The 20,309-nt window shown below is 34.0% G+C and overlaps 3 protein-coding genes across 4 annotated transcripts; all 3 read right to left on the bottom strand.

The window, feature by feature from the left end:
• Positions 645-11,461, bottom strand: LOC108663252. Its single transcript, XM_018126841.1, has 4 exons — positions 11,278-11,461; positions 1,917-3,208; positions 1,215-1,778; positions 645-1,115 (listed from the first exon to the last, which is right to left on the bottom strand). Exons 1-4 carry the CDS (start codon positions 11,459-11,461, stop codon positions 645-647), a joined length of 2,511 nt encoding a protein of 836 aa, XP_017982330.1.
• LOC108663251 lies at positions 12,691-13,266 on the bottom strand. Its single transcript, XM_018126840.1, has one exon. It carries the CDS (start codon positions 13,264-13,266, stop codon positions 12,691-12,693), a length of 576 nt encoding a protein of 191 aa, XP_017982329.1.
• Positions 16,595-19,934, bottom strand: LOC18589439 (phospholipase A2-alpha). Of its 2 annotated transcripts, none has more exons than XM_018126535.1 (4): positions 19,546-19,934; positions 19,403-19,445; positions 19,058-19,189; positions 16,595-17,009 (listed from the first exon to the last, which is right to left on the bottom strand). In XM_018126535.1, the coding sequence occupies exons 1-4, from the start codon at positions 19,660-19,662 to the stop codon at positions 16,834-16,836; spliced, it is 468 nt and encodes a 155-aa protein (XP_017982024.1). In that variant the 5' UTR covers positions 19,663-19,934; the 3' UTR covers positions 16,595-16,833. The 2 variants fall into 2 exon arrangements, with proteins under 2 accessions (XP_017982024.1, XP_007014477.1); XM_007014415.2 differs by having other exon boundaries at positions 19,064-19,189; positions 19,546-19,933.

Raw genomic sequence — 20,309 nt, 5'->3', positions numbered from 1 at the left:
CCAAGGAGCTTCAGGAATGGGTAATGGTTTATACATACTAGTGTTTTGATTTCCAAGTTTAGCAATATGGCAAATACGGCACCTTTGAATATGTCGGATGATATCTCGTTCCAGTTTGGGCCAATAAAACTTTTCTTTCACAAGAGCCAATGTTTTGTCTCTCCCAAAATGTCTAGCTAATCCTCCATTATGAGTTTCCCAAATAATAGATTGACGTAAAGAACATTGATGAATGCATAGTTGGTTACCTTTAAAAAGATATCCTTCTTGCTGATGAAACTGTCGATAAGGATGTTAGGAACTGGACTTCCATATCTCACTAAATTCAGGATCTTTCTCATACAATTCTTTCATAACTTCAAAGCCAACAACCTTTAATTGTAAGGTAGAGAGGAGAGTAAGGCGACGACTTAAGGCATCATCTACTTTGTTTTGTGCACTTGACTTGTGCTTGAGGAGAATTGGAAAGGCTTGAAGAAACTCACTCCAAGCTGCATGTCGTCGATTAAGCTTGCGTTGGGAGTTAAGGTGTTTGAAGGCTTCATGGTCAGAATAAAAGATTAATTCTTTTGGTAATAAATAATGGCTCCAATGATCAAGGGCTCGAATAACAGCATAAAACTCTTTATCAAAAGTTAAGTACTTCAATTTTGCATCATTGAGTTTCTCACTAAAAAAGCAATTGATTTTCCTTCTTGAGAAAGAACAGCACCAATACCAACATTAGAGACATCACAATCAACTTCAAACACCAAATCAAAGTTCAGAAGTGCAAGCACGGGAGCTTTAGTAATCCTTTCTTTCAATTCCTCGAAGCTATGTTGTGCCTTGGTACTCCATATGAAACTATCTTGTTTGAGGCATTCAGTAAGCGGAGCAGCAACAGAACTGAAGTTTTTGATGAAACGTCGATAAAAAGAGGTCAATCCATGAAAGCTTCGAACATCATGAAGTGACTTCAGAACTGGACAATTGACAATAACATCAACTTTGCTTTGGTCCACTTCAATCCCTTGGTTTGAAACAACATATCCCAGGAAAATAACTTTGTTGGTCATAAATTCACACTTCTTTAAGTTAACAAAAAGCTTTTGCTCTCGAAGTACTTCAAATATCTACCATAAATGTTGTAGATGTTCTTTCTGACTTTTACTATACACCAAAATATCATCAAAATAAACCACAACAAACTTCCCAATAAAAGGACGAAATACTTGGTTCATTAGGCGCATAAAGGTGCTAGGTGCATTAGAAACGCCAAAAGGCATAACTGTCCACTCATATAGCCCATCACAAGTTTTAAATGCAGTTTTCCATTCATCTCTAAGTTGCATTCGAATTTGGTGATAACCACTATGCAGATCGATCTTGGAAAAGATAATAGCACTATGCAATTGATCCAACAAATCATCAAGTCTAGGAATGGGAAAACGATACTTGATGGTGATTTTGTTCACGGCACGACTGTCAATGCACATACGCCATGTTTCATCTTTTTTTGGAACTAATAAAGCAGGAACAACACAAGGGCTAACGCTTTCTCTTACTAAGCCTTTCTCCAAAAGTTGTTTGACTTGATGTTGTAACTCCTTATACTCTTGCGGACTCATGAGATAAGCAGGCTTGTTTGGAATTACAATACCAAGGATGAAATCGATGGCATGCTGAATATCTCGCATTGGTGGCAGTCCATGAGGTATCTCTTCAGGTACAACATCACAAAACTCTTCAATTATGGGTTTGACATCTTTGGATGAAGGTGAAGATACTTCATTCTCCTTACAAACTAATAAGAGGTATAAAAGGCTTCACTCACGATAAGCTTTGTTTAAACTAGACATAGTGATGAGTGTTTTATCTTCCTCTTGTCTCTTTGGTTGGTCTTTTGGTTTTAAAGAAGTCAACATAATTTTTACTCCATCCTTAATGAAGGAATAAGTATTCTTGTATCCATCATGGTGAGCTCGACGATCATATTGCCATGGGCGTCCTAACAACAAGTGGCAAGCGTCCATTGGAATAACATCACACCAGACTTCATCTTCATACTTATTTCCAATAGAGAATTGAATACAATAGCGCTTTGTTACCTTAACGACGTTTCCTTTTCTCATCCATTGTAACTTGTAACGATGAGGATGTACTTCAATTGGAAGTTTCAACTTTTCCACCATGTAGTTGGCAACAACATTCTCACAGCTTCCACTATCAATAATGACATTACAAACCTTCCCTTGAGATGTGCACCTTGTATAGAATATGTTGTGACGTAGCCAACTTTCATCTTCTGTCATCATAGTAGTGTTAAGGTTACGACGAACAACAAGAGCTTCTCCATGGTCAGCAGAAACTTCTTCTATCTCTTTGTTGTTGAATATTTCTAGCTCATCGTCTACTTTTTCTAGTCTAGGTTCTTCCATGACTTCTTCTTCAACTAAAGAGATAATTTTTCGATTTGGACAATCAGAAGCAATATGCCCAAATCCTTGGCATTTGAAGCACTTTTTGTTGACATTAGAAACACGAGTAGAAGTAGTCTCTTTATTGTTTAGAATTTTGAAAGAGTTTACCTTTGGAGGTGGAATGGTTGCTGAACTTTGTCTCCCACGGTTTGAGGTGGAATCTTTTTGTCTAGATAAACTCACTGAGCTTTTTCTTAATTGTTGTTTCTCAACCTTTAATGCTAATTTGATGACATCATTTAGGTTCCCATATGGTTGTAGTTGAACAACATCTGCAATTTCAACATTGAGACCCCCAAGATAACGAGCTACAGTTTGTTCTTCAAGTTCATGGACATCGCACTTCATGTGAAGTTGTTCGAACTCCATTGTATATTCTTCTACCGACATTGTTTTTTGCCTCAAGTTATGAAATTTGATAAAAATTTCTTGTCGATAATGCTCAGGACGGAACTTATGCTTGAGTTCTCGACGCATCTTATCCCATGTTATGATCTTGTTGCGTCCTTCTCTTTCTTGTTGCCTTTTGAGATTTTCCCACCAAATAGAAGTGTGCTTCTTTAATTTAATTGCCATAAGCTTCACACGTTTTTCATCGGGAATATCTTTGAGCTCGAAAACTATTTCCACTGTGTAGAGCCAGTCAAGGAAGTCATCAGGATGAAGTCTTCCTTCAAACTCAAGAATGTTGACTTTGATTCCCAAATCTCTGGTAGCAGCAGTTCTTAGGCGACGAATAGGTATTTCTTATTCAGAGGATGAATTTTGATGAAACGGATTAGTGTCATTATCTTCATCACTAGAGTTGTTATTGTTGATTTGAGCATCACGTCTTGCGAGTTGCTCTTGTAATTCTTGAATTTACTGACGTAGTTCTGTAATCTCAATCTCGTGATCATCTCTTTGACGATTTTAACATCTTGACGGTATTTTATTATATGATGATGATGATGTGGTGATGTAGAGAAAAAAAAAAGATGATGATATAACTATAAAGCAATAAATAAAATGACCCGAACAGGGAGTATTGAAACTTGACAGTGAATCTTTATGCAACGAACAATGATCCTCCCGCTCTGATACCAAACTGACGCCGGGGCGTTGTAAAGACACTTGTGCGTTGTGAAAGACACCAATCGTGGCGAGGTTGAAAACCCCACTAAGGTGAATCACCAATCTTGGCAAGGTTGAAAACCCCACTAAGGTGAAAAATAGCCAAAATCCCATTTTGGTTGGCTAGGCCAAAGATACTAAAACCTCTTACTCTTTAAAAAAGCCTAGAGAAATAAGAACTCCTGCTTAAGAAAATATTATTTATTAACTCTCAACTCTGAATGTCTCATAACTAAGCCTAAGGGTCCTATTTATAGTATTATAGGCCCAAATCCTAATAAAACTCTACTCCTAATTATTCTAATACAATTAGAATAATTAATAAGAGATTTAAATAAAATAGGTGTTCTATTCCTAAATAGAACATGACTAGTTTAAAATCTTAATACAAGTAAAGGAAGAATTTTAATATACCTATAATTTCAAACTAATAATAATCTACTATTATACTCTTGTATCAAAAAGGGGAGTGTTAGAAAGTTAATGAACAAGAAAAACTAAGTAGACAAGCCTTTCAAGCATTTTGTCTTGAAGGGATAAAGCCTTTGAGCATAACGGGTCAATCCTTGGTTTCCATAAGCCCTTAAATAGGTTTTTGGATTGAAAGGATCGACCCCCCTTCAAAAAGGGTTGATCTTCATGAGTATACTTGGCTAACTTTGGCCCATCTGCCCATTAAGTTCTCTTAGGCTCTTTTCACTCATTTTTTCACTCAAACCCTTCGAACTCTCCCCTTCTCACTCCCACTCACTCTTACACTCATTTTGGGGCCTTAAGATTAGAAACAAAAGTGCATTTTAGCTTCTTTAAGCCATTACCTTCAATTTGACTAGCTTGTAATTTCTTTTCTTTTTGGTTACAGCTTAATCTCTTCTTCTAGGCTAAGGAAATCAGTGGAAAGCTACTCTTGATTGTTCACCAAGGTAAGGACTTGATGTTTTGAAATTGTGGAAGTTTTGGAATGAAAGTCTAAGCTTGTTGACTTCGAAAAATGAAATTTCATAGTTACTTGACTTGTTTTGAATTAATAAGCAAGGAAGAATTTAAGTGAGCTATGGTTGTTCTAGGATCCTTTGAAGCCTTAAGGAACTATCGGAAGCTAGGTGCATGAAGTCTACTTGCCAAAGTCGTAAGAAGAGACACTTGAGGTAAGTGGATTGCATCAACACCCATTTTGAATAAAAAGAAGCATAAATCGTGTTTTACAAATTCATCTGTTTGCACATATTTGTGAAATCCCAATTAAGAATTGTGGTGCAATTGTCCATTTGACAAAGTTGATATACTTTGTGTGTGTGTGTGTGTGTGTATTTGAAAGTGTTAAGGGAACAAGCGTTTTGGTGGAAAACCTTATTTAAAATTTAATTATGTGGATACATATTTGATTATGGATAACATGTGCCAAGTGTAGGGTACAAGTTTTTATCTTGATTATGGATAACGTCTGTGAGGTGAAGGGTCTAAGTCTATTGTATGATTGTGGATAACATGTGTAAGGTGAAAGGCACATGATCATTGTTTTGCTAGTAATAGTGATGTGGGCAGCATGTGTGAGGTGGAAGGCATGTGTTGGACTATTGTTGATGACTTTGATTGTAGACGACTTGTGTTTAAAGGAAGGGCATGTGGCTCTTGTGTTGTTGATGATCTTACTTATACTATTGATAATGTTCATAAAAGAAACTCTTTTCTTTCCTAGAGTGCATGTTGAAAACTAAATAAGATGCTTCCTTTAATTGACTTGTTTTAGATTTAAGCATCTAAAATGAAAGGAAGCTTGATGAGGTATTAATTGTTGGATTGCGATCCACTCTTACTAGATGTTAGGAGATTGATGTTTTGATGGTGTTGAAGCTTGTGGCAAGCTTGTGTTAGAGGGAGATGGATCATTTCTTATGTAAATGAGTTTATAGCTTAAAAGAACTCAAAAAATGATTTCTATTGAAAAAAGGATCAATCTCCAAGGGTGAAGAGGTCAATCCCTATGGTCCTGTAGCTCAATAGGAGGAATTCTGTTTTGTAGGGATTGATCCTCAACATAAGAAAGGTCGATCCCCAGATTTTAGTAGCCTTTTTAAGACATTCTATTAAAAAGGGATTAACACCACCAAGGGAGAAGGTCAATCCCTAAAGGATAGAACCCATAGAATAGGTTCTGTGAGCTATGGATCAACCCCCAAAGGAAAAAAAGTCAATCCCTTTACACTAGAATTAAGTCTTTGGATTCCTTTAAATGCCATTTAAAGGCCATCAATTTGCACCCCTTCTTAAACTTTTAAGGAAGTTTTTATACTATATAAATACATCTAATTGTTGCACGTATTATATCGTCATTCATGCTTGGAATGGAAATTTGGTTTTAAAATGAAATGCATAGTTTGAGAACCAATGCATGGCATCATTAACAACTTATACTTAGCTTGTTCTCGTTTTCCATTATTCATTCACTAAGTTACACTCACGTTTTTAAGACTCATGTTTTTGGTTTTCATATATATGCGTAGAATAGATCACCATCTGGGGAGGGATCCTCGAGTTTGTTGATAGGTATGCCTTATAGTCAACCCTTGAGCCTACATGAGTCTTGCTACATTCTGTTGATGAGTCTCATTTTTAGTCATGTGCTTACAAGTGTCAAGTTACACTTTTTTGTGTTATAGCTAAGTATAGTGGTGTACTATGATGCATAAGATATGATGTAATGGCCCAAGGGCCTATACAAGCACATGAGTATGCGTAATGGATAATGTATGTTTGACATGTATATATGTATGAGAGCCGACTGAGTTTGGTGTTTATGGTGTATGGAATTGCACAGGTGTATTAAATGAGTAAGGCTTGCTTGAATCAAGGGAGGATAGTCTCCTTGGTTCTCATACCAGTCATGGCCTAAGATTGGATTGTGACACACACACACACACTCTATCTCCTTTGTGTTTCCCTCACCAAGGCTTGTAAAAGCTTCTAGAGTTTGGGACACAACTTGACCATGTGTCTTATTTTTACTAAAACCCAATTCTATCACTATCACTAAGTACTCCAACCTTTTTGTATCCACTTCCAAAGCTACGTCTTCCCTTAAGCTCGAGCCCATTTGCTCTTTTCTTATTTGTTCCATTTCTACACAATCAGAACCCATTATCTTTAGCCATCCTCATTTATTCCAATCCTAATTGGTTATTGTTCACTAGGTCTATAATTCTCCCATCACCGTTTCCTTATAGTCTAGAGTTTTGCATGTCGTAATTCTCTCCCCATTCCACTAGGCCATCTCCCTTAAGCCTAGTATTGTTTAGACTTTTATTCCCTTCCAATCTAGCCAATTCAACTTCTGTTTGACTCAAAACTCGTTAATTTGCAACAAACCCAAACTTGTTTCCATAATCTCCTCAAACTGGCCCACTCACAAATTTGGTATTCATTAAACTCAATGGGCCTATCAATTAATGACTTATTAGAGGACTAACAAAAGTTTCTCTTCCCTTTCCCAATTTGGCCTATCCCGTGCTACATATCACCATCAACAAGAAGGGCAATGTTAAAAACTTGCCTAACACTATCAGATGGCTTATTGTGAGCTTGACAGTTACATCCATCTGGTACTACTTCATAAAAAATTCCATTTTTCCCATTTGCTATAGATTGCAAGTTGCCATTAGATTGCGCATCCCATTTATTTAAAGTGGCAATTGCAAGAAACTCTAATCACCTTTCTGTTTAGAATTCATTTGCATGCACCTCATAAAGCTTTTCACCCATTTGTAGCCATATCACTTCATCCAATCTAACCTTTAGGCATGTACTCATCATCATAACAATCCTTTCAAATGAAGTGAATTTAACATTCTCTTCACCTACAATGGCTTGGAATGTGTGTGCATTCCACTCATGGATAGGCATAGTTGACGCAAAGATCCAACACTTTCTCTTTCCCCTGCCAAGTTTACATTCCACATATAAAAACAAAAGAACCAACTTTTGAAGCTTTCTTTTCTCTTTCTTATGGTGCTCTATCAAACCATTATCCTTAAAGAAATCAAGATTTGTGTCTTGACATGTGGTGTATCTCCACCCCAACCTTGCCACACTCCTTTAATTGAGTCATCATGGAATCTAGATCCTTAATATTATCACTATCAGCTACCATGGAATTCTCCAACCATTGGAGAATTTCATCATCCATATAGATTGCACAGACTTTAGCAAACTCCTTGGTGGCTGAAAAATCCTCCCCATCATTATGACCCAACAAAACGTTAATACAGCTCTTGTTTTCACTATTATCATTAACAATCCTTCATTTGGTCTCAGTGGAAGGACCAAGAATGGTTTGAATTTATGTTTAAGGCAATTTCTTGACAAAATCTCTCTTCTGCCAGAATGATGAACGTGTGTTGAAACAAGCTCGATTAGCACTAATTTTGTAATTGAAAAACCATACCCCATTTAATTGTTCAATTGTTGTTCTTGCTTTTACCCAACCCCAAATATCAAAAACCTAAAATCCTTCCTCTATCCTACCTCCTTTGAAAACTGAAAAACATTAAGAACTTTTCCAAAATGGCTTCTAATTTGTCCCAACCGTAATCAATTAAACCGTGGAGACAAGTTATTAATAAATATAGTGAAAACTCTTTGCTAATCATGACTTCCTTAAACTTTCCTTTTTTATGCTATTTACCCTGTCACGTATGACTACCTGCAACCTCTTACAGGCATTTTTACAAGCAAGTAGATGGCATGAAATTCACAAACTCGTAGATGTCATCACTACTTGATTTATTGCTAGCTTTACAATACTCATAAGCTGACGAAGCCGATTATAGTGAACTTGTATCTAATTTTAATAGTTACTGTTGCTATCGTTCTCACTACCAATATTGTAACATTAATATTTTACATTACTTCTTGTTTTTTAAAAAAAAATTATTTTACATTAGTTCCTTATGTACTTTTATCCTTATTCTCACAATTTATGTTACAATTTATAAAATGTTAGTTGTGACATTATATTTTCTGAGTAAGAATTTTTTTTTATCTAGTTTTAAAGATGCAAATTATTTTAAAATTGTTACAAAAAAATTAATATTGAGTTTTTGTTGTAAAAGAAATAATTGAAATAGGAAGAAAAGAGAGATATTGAGAGAATGTTCTTTATGTATTACTGAAGTAATACTTGAAATGAAAAATAACTGTTTTATAAATAAGGGTGGGGTGACCCTTTATTTATAGTTGAAGCCCCTAACAGATCGATGGCTATCACAATCTCCTAATAAGATATATCTTTAAATTACATTACCTTCTTCATAAATCCCACATTATCACCTAGATAATTTCAGCATGTAGATGAATTTTGAAATATCTAGAATATGGATAATACATTTATCATTTATCAAATTACTCTAATTTGTATTGATCTAATGTGGTGTGATATGTCCATATTTCCATAACACTCCCCCTTGGACGGAACACCATTATGGTGGCCTAACTAGACGTGCTATTATTGCCTTATTAAAAAACTTAAGTTGGAAAAACCCAATGGGATAAAAATCGAACAAATGGGAAAAAGAGTATAATGCACTAAGTCCATAATTGCTCCCCCTCAATTGAGCCATATTGCCACTTTTAGGGTTTACTGCTTTTAGGGTAATTGATACTTTGCCATTCTAAGGGCAAATCAATCTTTCGCAACACTCCAATGCCATATACTAATTTTTCAAATGTTGGCATTGGCAATGACTTGGTAAAAGATCTGCAAGACTATTAGTAGAGCGAGTTTGTTTAGCGTCAACTTGTCGACTTTATTGGAGTTCATGAGTATAGAAAATTTTTCGCGAGATATGCTTGGTCCTATCACCTTTAATATATCCTCCCTTGACTTGTGCAATACAAGTAGCATTATCTTCATAAATTATGGTGGGAGAATTTGCAATCGGTGTTAAACAACAAGAATTATGAATATGTGTTATAATAGATCTCAACCAAACACACTTTTTTCCAACTTCATATAGAGCAATAATCTCGAAATGATTGGAGGATGTAGCTACTAGCGTTTGCTTAGTAGAGCACCAAGAAATGGTGGTGCTATTATAGTAAAATAAATAATGAGTTTAAGAGTGAGTCTTATGCAAATAAGATTTATATCTCGCATCAGCATATCCAACTAAACCATAGTTAGTGGAATCCTTGGAATAATATAATCACAAATCTATGGTTCCTCGAAAATAACAAAAGATATATTTTCTCCCATTCTAGTGTTTTCGGGTTGGCTCAAAACTAAAACATGCCAACAAATCTATCGTAAAAGTGATATCTGGTCTCGTACATTGTGCCAAGTACATCAAAGTCCCACTTACATTGAGATATGGTACTTCAAGACAAAGTATCTCATCATTAGGCTCTCTAGGATGAAACAGGACTTTTTGGGGATCAAGAAACCTCACAACCATAAGGGTGCTTAATGGGTGAGCCTTGTCCATATTAAAACGTCTAAGCGATCTCTCAATGTATGCTAACTGGTGGACAAGTATTCCATTTGCTTCGTGCTCAAGCTCTAGACTAAGACAAAGTTTGGTTTTACCTAAATCTTTAACTTCAAACTCTTTTTTCAAATATTCGATAGTTGTAGATAATTCTTCTAGAGTTCCAATCAAATTTATATTATCGACATAAACTACTACCATAACAAATTCGATTTTTGATTTCTTAATAAACACGCATGGGCAGATAGGATCATTTTTGTACCCTTCCTTAAATAGGTACTTGCTTAAGCATCGATACCATATGCGACCGGATTGCTTTAACCCGTATAAAGATCTTTACAACTTTATTGAGAATAAGTTACGATGAGTGTATGCTTCCAGCCTTTTAAACCCCTTGAAAATTTTCATATAAATATCAGGGTCTAATGAACCATATAAATGTGTTGTCACAACCTCCATAAGACACATTTTCAGTTTTTTAGAAATAGATATGCTAATAACGAAACAAAAGGTAATTGTATCTATCACAAGTGAATACGTCCCATCATAATCAATCCCAAGCCTTTAAGAAAAGCCTTGGGCTACCAGTCGAGTTTTATACTTCATGATCTTGTTTTTCTCATTTCGTTTCTAAACAAAGACCCACTTTTATCCAACAGGCATTACATTATCAGGGATTTGAGCTATAGGTCTGAAAACCTCTTGTTTAGCTAGTAAAGCCAATTCAGCTTGGATTGCTTCCTCCTACTTAGGCTAATCTTGCCTTTGACGACATCCGATAATAGATCTTGGTTCATAATCATTGTTCATAATCTCATGAGCAACTAAGAGTACAAAAACATCAATGATGATTGTCTCATTCCTATCTCAAATCTCATTATAATATGTAATAGAGATCTCAGTATTCTCATGGTCTGTGATCTTTTCATGGGTTCATGCCATTTTAGGGGCAGTAGCTTCTTTTAGAGCAAGCTTAATGCTAAGCTCCTCTGAAGTGAATTCTTAATTCCTCCCCCTTCATTTTCAAAGGGTAGTGTCTTTTGATCCTATCGATCTTCTACATTTTAGGCATGGGCCATTTTGATCCATTTCAACTTGTCTTTCAGGAACAACAATCCTAGCTAGAGCATTCACAGCTAGAATATGAGACTTTGTGACCTTGGCAATATCATTAAATGCGTCAGAAAGTCTATTAGCAATAGCCTATAAATGGATTATACGTTGCACCTCACTTTCACATTCCAGAGTTTTTGGATCTAAATAGGATAGATTTTTCTCATTATAAGAGAAATTCTCAACTAATTTCTGCTTCTCAGTCATGGAAGCCTTAGACATCCTAATTGATGGGAACATTGTTTCATCGAAATAAACAATCCACGAATCTGGAGGTAAAAGATCACTCATCGTTGGTTTCAAAAACATAATAATGGACGGTGAATCAAAACCAACGTAAATGCCCAAACGAGGTTAAGGACTTATTTTAGTCTTTTTTTGACAGTGTTACAGCCACTTGTACAATGCACCCAAAGGTGCGTAAATGTGAAATGTCTAGTTCATAAACTAGAACCAACTGCATGGGAGATTGTAAGAGGCTAGTAATGGGGCACAATCTAATTAGTGTCATCGCATGCAAAATTGCATGACCCAACGCTGAAGAGTTGAGCTTTATCCTCAATAAAAAAGTTCACTAATACTATAAAATATCAAAATAGCTCACTTGTTAGTTGTATTAGTCCACAAATATCACCTTGAAGTCTTTGTAAGAATGAAAGGGATATAAGATCAACCTTTGTCATAAAAAGTCTAGTAATGAGCTTTCCTTGTGAACAAGTTTCACAGGTACAATCTTTGAACAATAAAACCTTTTTATCCTTTAAAGGGTGTCCTTTAGTATTTTGGATTATCCTACTCATCATCGTAGCTCTACGGTGACCTAGGAGATCATGCCAAAGTCCAAACTCATTGGGATTTACTAGTCTCCAAGACATGGTAATGTAGGATTCAACAGCTCTAATAATGACACAATACAATCTTATAGTTGAAGCTTCCGACTTCTCATGGATGATCTTCTGGCCTATCTAATAAAAGGTGATGTAGATACATTCCTTATTTTGCTCATAAATTGTTTTGAGATGGTACCAATTACGGAGTACATCTTTGAAGCTACGTAGATTCCTCATCGATATATTATTTAGCAATGCATCTTCGATATGCAAGGTCGTGCCATTTGGCAAAACAACTGTGGCATTCCTAGAGCCATCGATAATCTCAGAAAGACCTAATAATGTATGGATATTTGCCTTACGTAATGTCACATTCGAGAAAAAGTGCTTGCCACAAACTATGGTATGTGTCGTTGCATTATCAAGCAAACAGACATCTTTCTTTTTCTCAATGGTTCCCACTTGCATTTGTTTTGACAACTTCAAGTGTCAAGTATCAAAAAAATTTGCAAATTAGTCATGGGATTGAAATTTTTCAAATAATAAATATGGAATCAATTTCATAATAATTTATTAAATGACCATATTGTTCTTCCTTGGGAACAATCAACCAAGACTAATACATTTAGAAAAAGAAAAAAATGAGAAAAACATTAAAATCCTTAAATCCTAAGTCTTGGCTGTCTTCCATCATTCTAATACCTTATCTTGGCTATCAGGGTCCTCAAAGAAATCAGAGACTTCCAAGGATGTTCTTGCTTCTACATGAGCAAGTGAAGTCATTTTAATAGAGGCATTGTTAGCTTCGACGTTGGTCATAGTAGTAGAATTCTCAATGGCGTGAGTCTCAACACGTTTGCCCTTATCCTTCAAGGGTGCTTGGTATAAATCAGCAACGTGCTTTGGCGTACGACAGGTATGCGACCAGTGTCCAACCATGCCACAACGATGGCAAATACTTTCATTATGCTTCTTCACGGGCTTCTTGCCCTTGCCATGATTCGGGCCAAGGTTGGATTGTCTAGGGCGGTTAAGTCTTCTGCCACCCCTACATAGGTTATGCCCTTGCTCGTGTTCACGGTCCTTAAATCGACCTATACTCTTACTAGAGTTAGCATTTGCTTCAAGCAATGCTTTCGAGCCAGTAGGTCTAAGATCATGGTTCTTAAGCAGTAATTCATTAGTTTGCTTTACAATCAGGAGGATAAAAATCAACTCCAAGTACGTCTTAAATTGATGTTGCCGGTATTGCTGTTGCGATACCATATTCAAAGCATGGAAGGTGGAAAAAGTTTTCTCTAATAGCTTTGATTTAGTGAGCATAACACCACATAACTCCAACCGAGAAACAATATCAAATAAGGTAAAGTTGTAGTCAGACACTGATTTGAAGTCTTGTAACTTGAGATGCTACCAGTCATACTGTGCTTGAGGGAGGATAACTATCTTGGTACGATCATACCTCTCTCTCAATCTCGTCCTTATGATCTTAAGGTCTCGGATGAATAAATATTGAGTCTTCAAGATTTCATGCAAATGGCGGCAAATGAAGATCAATGTATTTGCCTTATCTTTGTCATTTCTTTTCCTGTCTATAATAATTGCATTAGCAAGACTTTGCCCTTAGAGATGCATCTTTACATCAAGGCACTAGGACAGATAGTTGCTTCCATTTAATTCCAAGATGTGGAACTTGGGCGTTTTGATATTTGCCATAATTCTATGTACTAAAAAATGGACTTGTAAATTAATCACAATAACTACAAGGGTTCCTAGAGGCCCACAGTTGCCTAAAGGGTCGAAAAGATGCTCTAGGTTCGTTGTCGACTTCAAGCAGACTAGACGGTATACATAATCAAAATCTAATTGGTTGATGAAGAACCAAGAAAATTACCTCTACCTTTGGTGATTGTGTTGATAACGTGTTGTAAAAAAAATAATAGAAACAGGAAGAAAATAGAGATAATGAGAGGATGTTCTTTATGTATTATTAAAGCAATGTTTGGAATGAAAATAACTATTTTATAAATAAAGGTGAGGTGTCCCCCTATTCATAGTTGAAGCTCTTAACAAATCTTTGGCTATCACAATCTCTTAATAAGATATATCTCTAAATTACATTATTTTCTTGATAAATACCACATTATCATCTAAATAATTTCCACATGTAGATGAATCTTGAAATATCTAGAATGTGGATAATACATTTATCATTTATCAAATTTACGCTAATTTGTATTGGTCTAATGTGGTGGGATATGTCCATATTCCATAACAGTTTTTCTATTATATGATAAACAATATGTTTTTTTAACCTTTATTCTTACACATTTATGTTAAGATTTTATAAAGGTTAATTTCAACTTATGATTTCTATTACTTATTTACCATAAGTTGCAATCATGTTATACTTATTGTTACCTTCCATTACATCTAAAATCATTATAATAACATTTTAACTTATTTAAGACAATTTTTTATCGATTTTATGTCAAATGTTACGTATTTTTATCCTTATTATCACATGTTTATATTAGGATTAAAAAATGTTAATTCTTTTAACATTAACATTTTATTTAATTGCATGAAATTTTATTTTTGTGTAAGAATTTTTAGTAACTAGTTTAAGAGATAGAAATTACTTCTAAAAAACTAAATAATATATTTTTCTATTTTACAATAAATTATATGACGTTTCATCTTTATTCTTATACATTTACATTAAACTTTTAAGAAATTTAATTTTTATTTTACTATACATCTTACTTATGTAAATCAAACTATACAATAAATTTATTCTTATTGTTACCTTTTATTACATTTAAAATCATTATAATTATTTTAAATTAATTACATTTTTTGTGCATATTTCATGTCAAATATTATGAATTTTTATTTTTATTTTCATGTTTACATTAAAATTTAAAAAATATCTTTTAAAATTAAAAATTTTATTTAATTAATTGAAATTATATTTTTTGTGATAGAATTTTTGTTATCCAAGTTGAGGATACAATATTTTATAATTATTTAAAAAAACTAAAGAAGAATAGAATGGAGAATCCTCCCTCTATTGGGCTCTACCATTTTTAATTTAAAACAAATTTTAACTTAATTTTAGTTAAAAAGTAGCTTGTTAACTTAAATGTACAGATTAAATAATAAAAATAAAATCAATGGTTGGTATTTAACTTTGTTGGTCTCAAAAAAGTGTGCTAGAGGAGGGGTGAATGGCACTTTGTGAATGTCACTAAACCCGACTTCTAATTGGTGGCTAATTAAAGGTCAATGATGAGAAGTTAAATGCCAGATGAAATAATGATTTGAAGAAGAATGAAATTAAAAATAAAATAGGTAGACAATGCACAAAGATTTATAGTGTTTCGGTCTTTTTGACTTACATCCACTACCTTGATCTTCAATCAAGGATTTTCAAGCCAAATCACTATTATCAGTGGAATTCTCAAGCTTCCACCAAGCTTTTACAATGGCTTTTCACATGCTCAACCACAACCTTTAACAATGGTTTTTCCCGAGATCAAGCAAAACCCAAATCTAGCCTTTTCCTAGGCTGAGTTAGAACCTATAAAACCAATTAAGCTAACCCAAGCTTGATTAATCCCCTTAAAGTGACTCGCACACTCTAAGTAACCAAGAAGTACTTATGATCACTAACCTGATTTGAATGGTACAAGATGAAGTGTTAAACCCTATTACAAAGATTGGATTGAAGTGCAAGAAGGATTGAGAGAGTTTTAGCTATTTTTGAGCTTTTTTTGATCTTGGAAGCATATAATATTCTTCTTAGCCGTTAAGGGTGTCTTTTATACTTGAAAAACCGACTCGGATGGATGTTGACAGTTTCAGACCGTTGGAAACAGTTTTGAGTCAATTCTAGCCGTTAGTTTGTCTTCAAGCATTCAAATTCAAATTTTCAAACAATGTGCTATTAGTTGACTAACCATGCTTCTTAGTCGATTAAGTCTTTTCTATCTTGTAATCAAAATCTCTGACAGTGAGCTCTTAGCTGGCTAACAATACTTTTTAGTCGACTAAGTATTCTCTGTTTCGCAATCTGCTTTACTCTCTTAATTGATTAAGTAAGGCTTCAACGGATTAAGAGCTTATTGTCTTTGAACCAGCCAACTTTACTTTTGAATTTTAACTGATTAACTCCCTTTGTTAGCCAACTAAAAGGCTTTTGTTTATGGCTCATTTGTAACTCCTTATTTTTATGAGTTTTGATTTTTGTTTTTCATTGATTAATTTATTATTGACACACATTTTCAGCATGCACACTCAAGTAGTATAGTTAGATATTAATGAGTGAAAATATTTTATTATAATCAAAAACTTACAGAGCCAACAAACTTAATGAATCTAAAGTTGGTATTTTATAATCTTACAATAAAGTTAATATTGATGATCTCAATGTTGAAATCACATTTTCGCTAAATTTAATATAAATTAAAATTTTGGCTAAATGTTCAAATTAGAGCTAAGTGTTTGGATACTTTTTCAATTAAGGGTTAAACGTTTTAATTGTAATAATTAAGGGTCAAACGTTTTTGATTCCTTATAATTAAGGGTTAAATTGACAAGTGAATACAGCGTATATCACACGTGACAAAAAATCACATGATTTGATGACAAATGATTGGAGCGGAGAATAACAAATTGAAACGTCTTCGCCATTCGCAAAGCGCATCACACAAATCTTCTAAATGAAACATAGAAATTTAATGTATAGCTGCAAAGCAAAAGAATCAGAAATACAACATTTGAGTTAATTTCATATTTGTTCTTCCTTTGCATGGGGTGGCAGGCTCCGAGCTACGGCTTATGAAGAACCCTTCCAGCAAGTAAAGCAGCATCCATCACTACAGTGATTACATCAATCACCTCATCAACTTGGCATTTGTTTCCCTTAAAAGTCCGTCCACCAGATTTCTGAAAGTTGGTCATGCAGTTTATGAAGTTTTGGCTGCACTCTTGACTCAGATAGTCATCTGCTCCACACGAGTTCCAGCAGTTTTAGTTGCAGAAATCAATATCTAATAATACTTGGAAACTTATCCTAATTTTAGAAAAGTTTCATAATATGCAAAAAAACTCTTAAATTATTTAAAAAATTTAAATAAATCCTTTCAATCAAGCTCTTATACTTTTATTTTGAGTTAAATAAATTCTTATATTTTTTATTTTGAGTCAAATAAATCCTTATAATTAATGATTAACTTGATCAAAATATCATATGTTATTTTATATTTGATGTTGACGTGGTATGTTAAAATATCATAATTAATTATAATATCGTATACTGACGTATTATAATTGATAATGATATGATATACTAATTTAATATAATAATATGATCATATGATATTTTTCACCCTCTACATCAATATTATATTAATGCTATGTGGATATAAAATGACAAGTCATATTTTTATTAATGACAATTAATCAATAATTAATAATAATAAGAGCTTATTTAACTCAAAATAAAAATACGGAGACTTAATTGAATGTACTAAAAGAATAAAGACTTATTTGAATATTCTTGAATAGTTTAAAAACTTATTTGAACATTATGTCATTATACAATTATCACATATCATTTCACGTAACGTGTATACCAAGATTCGAATCTATACTCTTGAAATTATAAGAAGAAGTTGGGCTTGGTTGTGGTTTAGGCAAAGTAGGCTTTACACCACTTTTATGATATGATTATTATGAGAGTTATACTATGTTCGAGTCATTTTTGGTTATGTGGGTGTTTTGGCTTAACACTTTCGTGCCTAAACCACTTCAAGTTCTACTTATCCCGGCTATATATCATTTAGGTTCAGGCATTTTTCTGTACAATAAAGGAGAATTAAAAAAAAGGTTATTTTTAGTTTCGATAACAAAAAGTTGAATATAACTTGGAGCTAGGTGCAGTTTTTACTTTTAAGTCATTTAGTCTCTTGGCCAATTCAAAATTAGACGTTTGGTCATGTTACGGGTGGAATTAACATTCACATTACCACATATTATATGGGGTTGACCGGTACTGTATGATACTACCCAATTATAAAATTGGTACTTAGAGATGGTAAAATCTAACCCAACCCGAAGAATCCAATTCAACCTGTCCCAAACCAAACCCAAATATAATTCAAGAACATAGTAAAATAGCATAATCTAAATCCGAATTAACTTAAATAGAGATAATCTAATCTCAAAATAATTTTAAAAAAGGAAGTGACTTGATACTTGATTTAATCTAACTTAAAAATAATTTGTGATTGGAAATGACTCGATATTTGTGATAATTTGAATCCAAACTATATAAAAATTGAATTAATTTATTTTCCTTGAATGATGTACAATCCAAATTTAAAAGTATTTTTAAGAAGAATAAATGTTTTTATCCAAGCTTATGACTATCCCACCACTAAAGTAATAATTATCTTATTAACATTAACTTGTTACCAGTCAGAGAGTAAAATTTTCAATCATTTTAATTTCTCTTTTAAGAACTATGTTTGTGTTACAAAGTGATGGGATCTGGTTCAAATTTCAAACAATAAGATTCTGACAATTTTTTTTAGGGGCACAATATGGGTATGTTCGGATACATACTTCTAACTCAAAAAGGATATGCTTATCGAGTGAAAGAAAATTTTACTTATAAATTCAAGATTCATTTATCTCTTACTGATTTGATATCCATTCTATTTCATCCAATTTTATAACATTCTTGTTGTAACTCTTTCATTTATAAAAGAGAGGGTGTTTTGATTTGGACCTAACTCGACTTCAATATCTCTCCTGAAAGGTCTCATGTCAATGAAGAGTTAGATAAACTATCATTTGTCACCAGCTCATAAAGATATCTATTAAATAAAAGAAAATCCTAAGTTCAAGACCATCATATCTTTTACTTATGATTTAAAAATTGTTATGCTCAAGGTACAAGATTTAAGACTGTCCTTTACCAAAAAATTTGGAGTGATTCAACATAGAGGCCAGATTCTTATAATTAAAGAAAGGAACAAAAAAAAATCACCCTTACTGTTCTTAGCTTGAACGCAAGCGTCGTGCTTCATACAGCAAGCATCAAGTCCATCACAAGGTTTCTCCCCGGGGCACCCACTGTATAATAGCCCGCAATACTTCCCATATCTCAAAAATGGAGGCACTGTTGTTTTTCCACCAATAAAATAATCTCAAGCTTAATCCAACAGCCCAACAGATTGAATCTTTTTGACAGCAGACAACTGTGTTTAATGTCTCAAAGAAACGTGTGAACGATTTAAAATTTAACACTCCAATTTAAAGGTTTTAGATTTGAATAATGGTAAGAGACTGGTAAGATTTACATAGTGAAAATTGAGGAAACAAAAGAGCATACCTGAACAGAACTCTGACTCACATTTTCTGCTGCATTCTTTACTCTGGAAACAACGTCGGAGCCAAAGTGAGACAGAAAAGGTAAGAACTGTAATTATGTTTATATCCCAAAAGAAAGGAAGATAAGGAAGCTGAACAACTGACCACGGTGATGGCAGAATCCGCTGCTTGGACACCAACATTAAGGGCTTCGACGGGAACAGAGGAGAGAGTGAAGGCAATGACCGAAAAGGAGAACAAGAGAAACTGATGCGTGATCATCGTTGGAACTTGGGAAGCAAAAGCACTGGAATCTGAAGCTTGGTTTTGCTTGAAACGCTCAGATTTAGAGAGAAAGAGGGAGGGTTAAAGCATAGAGCAGTAGATATATATTATAAAAGACGTGCAAAGGCAATATGAGGATGAAAGAGAGACGTATCTGGGATTGTCTTGTAATGGCTCGTGATCCCTTTTTGGAGTGTTGCTTCGACTTATTCTCAGATCATCACCCACACCCGCTCCCCCTATCGGCTACTAGAATTCAGAATAAAGAAATCCAACAATATGAGAGGTGGTTCTGGGGTCCATCTCCAAGAAAAAGCCCTTTCACCCAACTCATTTATTTGTGAACTTGGACCATCTTTCAAGTCGGCACTCCTAAACTCGACATTTCCAATTATTGCACATCAGGCCATCAAACCCAAGGCCACTCGGATGCCATGTCACCAATACAAAAATCCCTTAATTCTAATCACTCCATTTTAATTTCCTGATGATTTATTTATTAACATTTTTTATTTTTATTTAACTGTGATTGAAAATATAATTTTATAAAAAAAATCTCATATGTCATTTTTTTAAGTTACTCATTTATTTTCATAATTATTTTTCATTTCAAAGAATAAAAATGCATTTTAGAACAGCTAAAC

Source organism: Theobroma cacao, chromosome 9 (assembly GCF_000208745.1).
Source record: "Theobroma cacao cultivar B97-61/B2 chromosome 9, Criollo_cocoa_genome_V2, whole genome shotgun sequence".
NCBI lineage: Eukaryota > Viridiplantae > Streptophyta > Magnoliopsida > Malvales > Malvaceae > Theobroma > Theobroma cacao.
The sequence above is the reverse complement of the archived record's forward strand: the minus strand, read 5'-3'. Positions and strand labels throughout refer to the sequence as shown.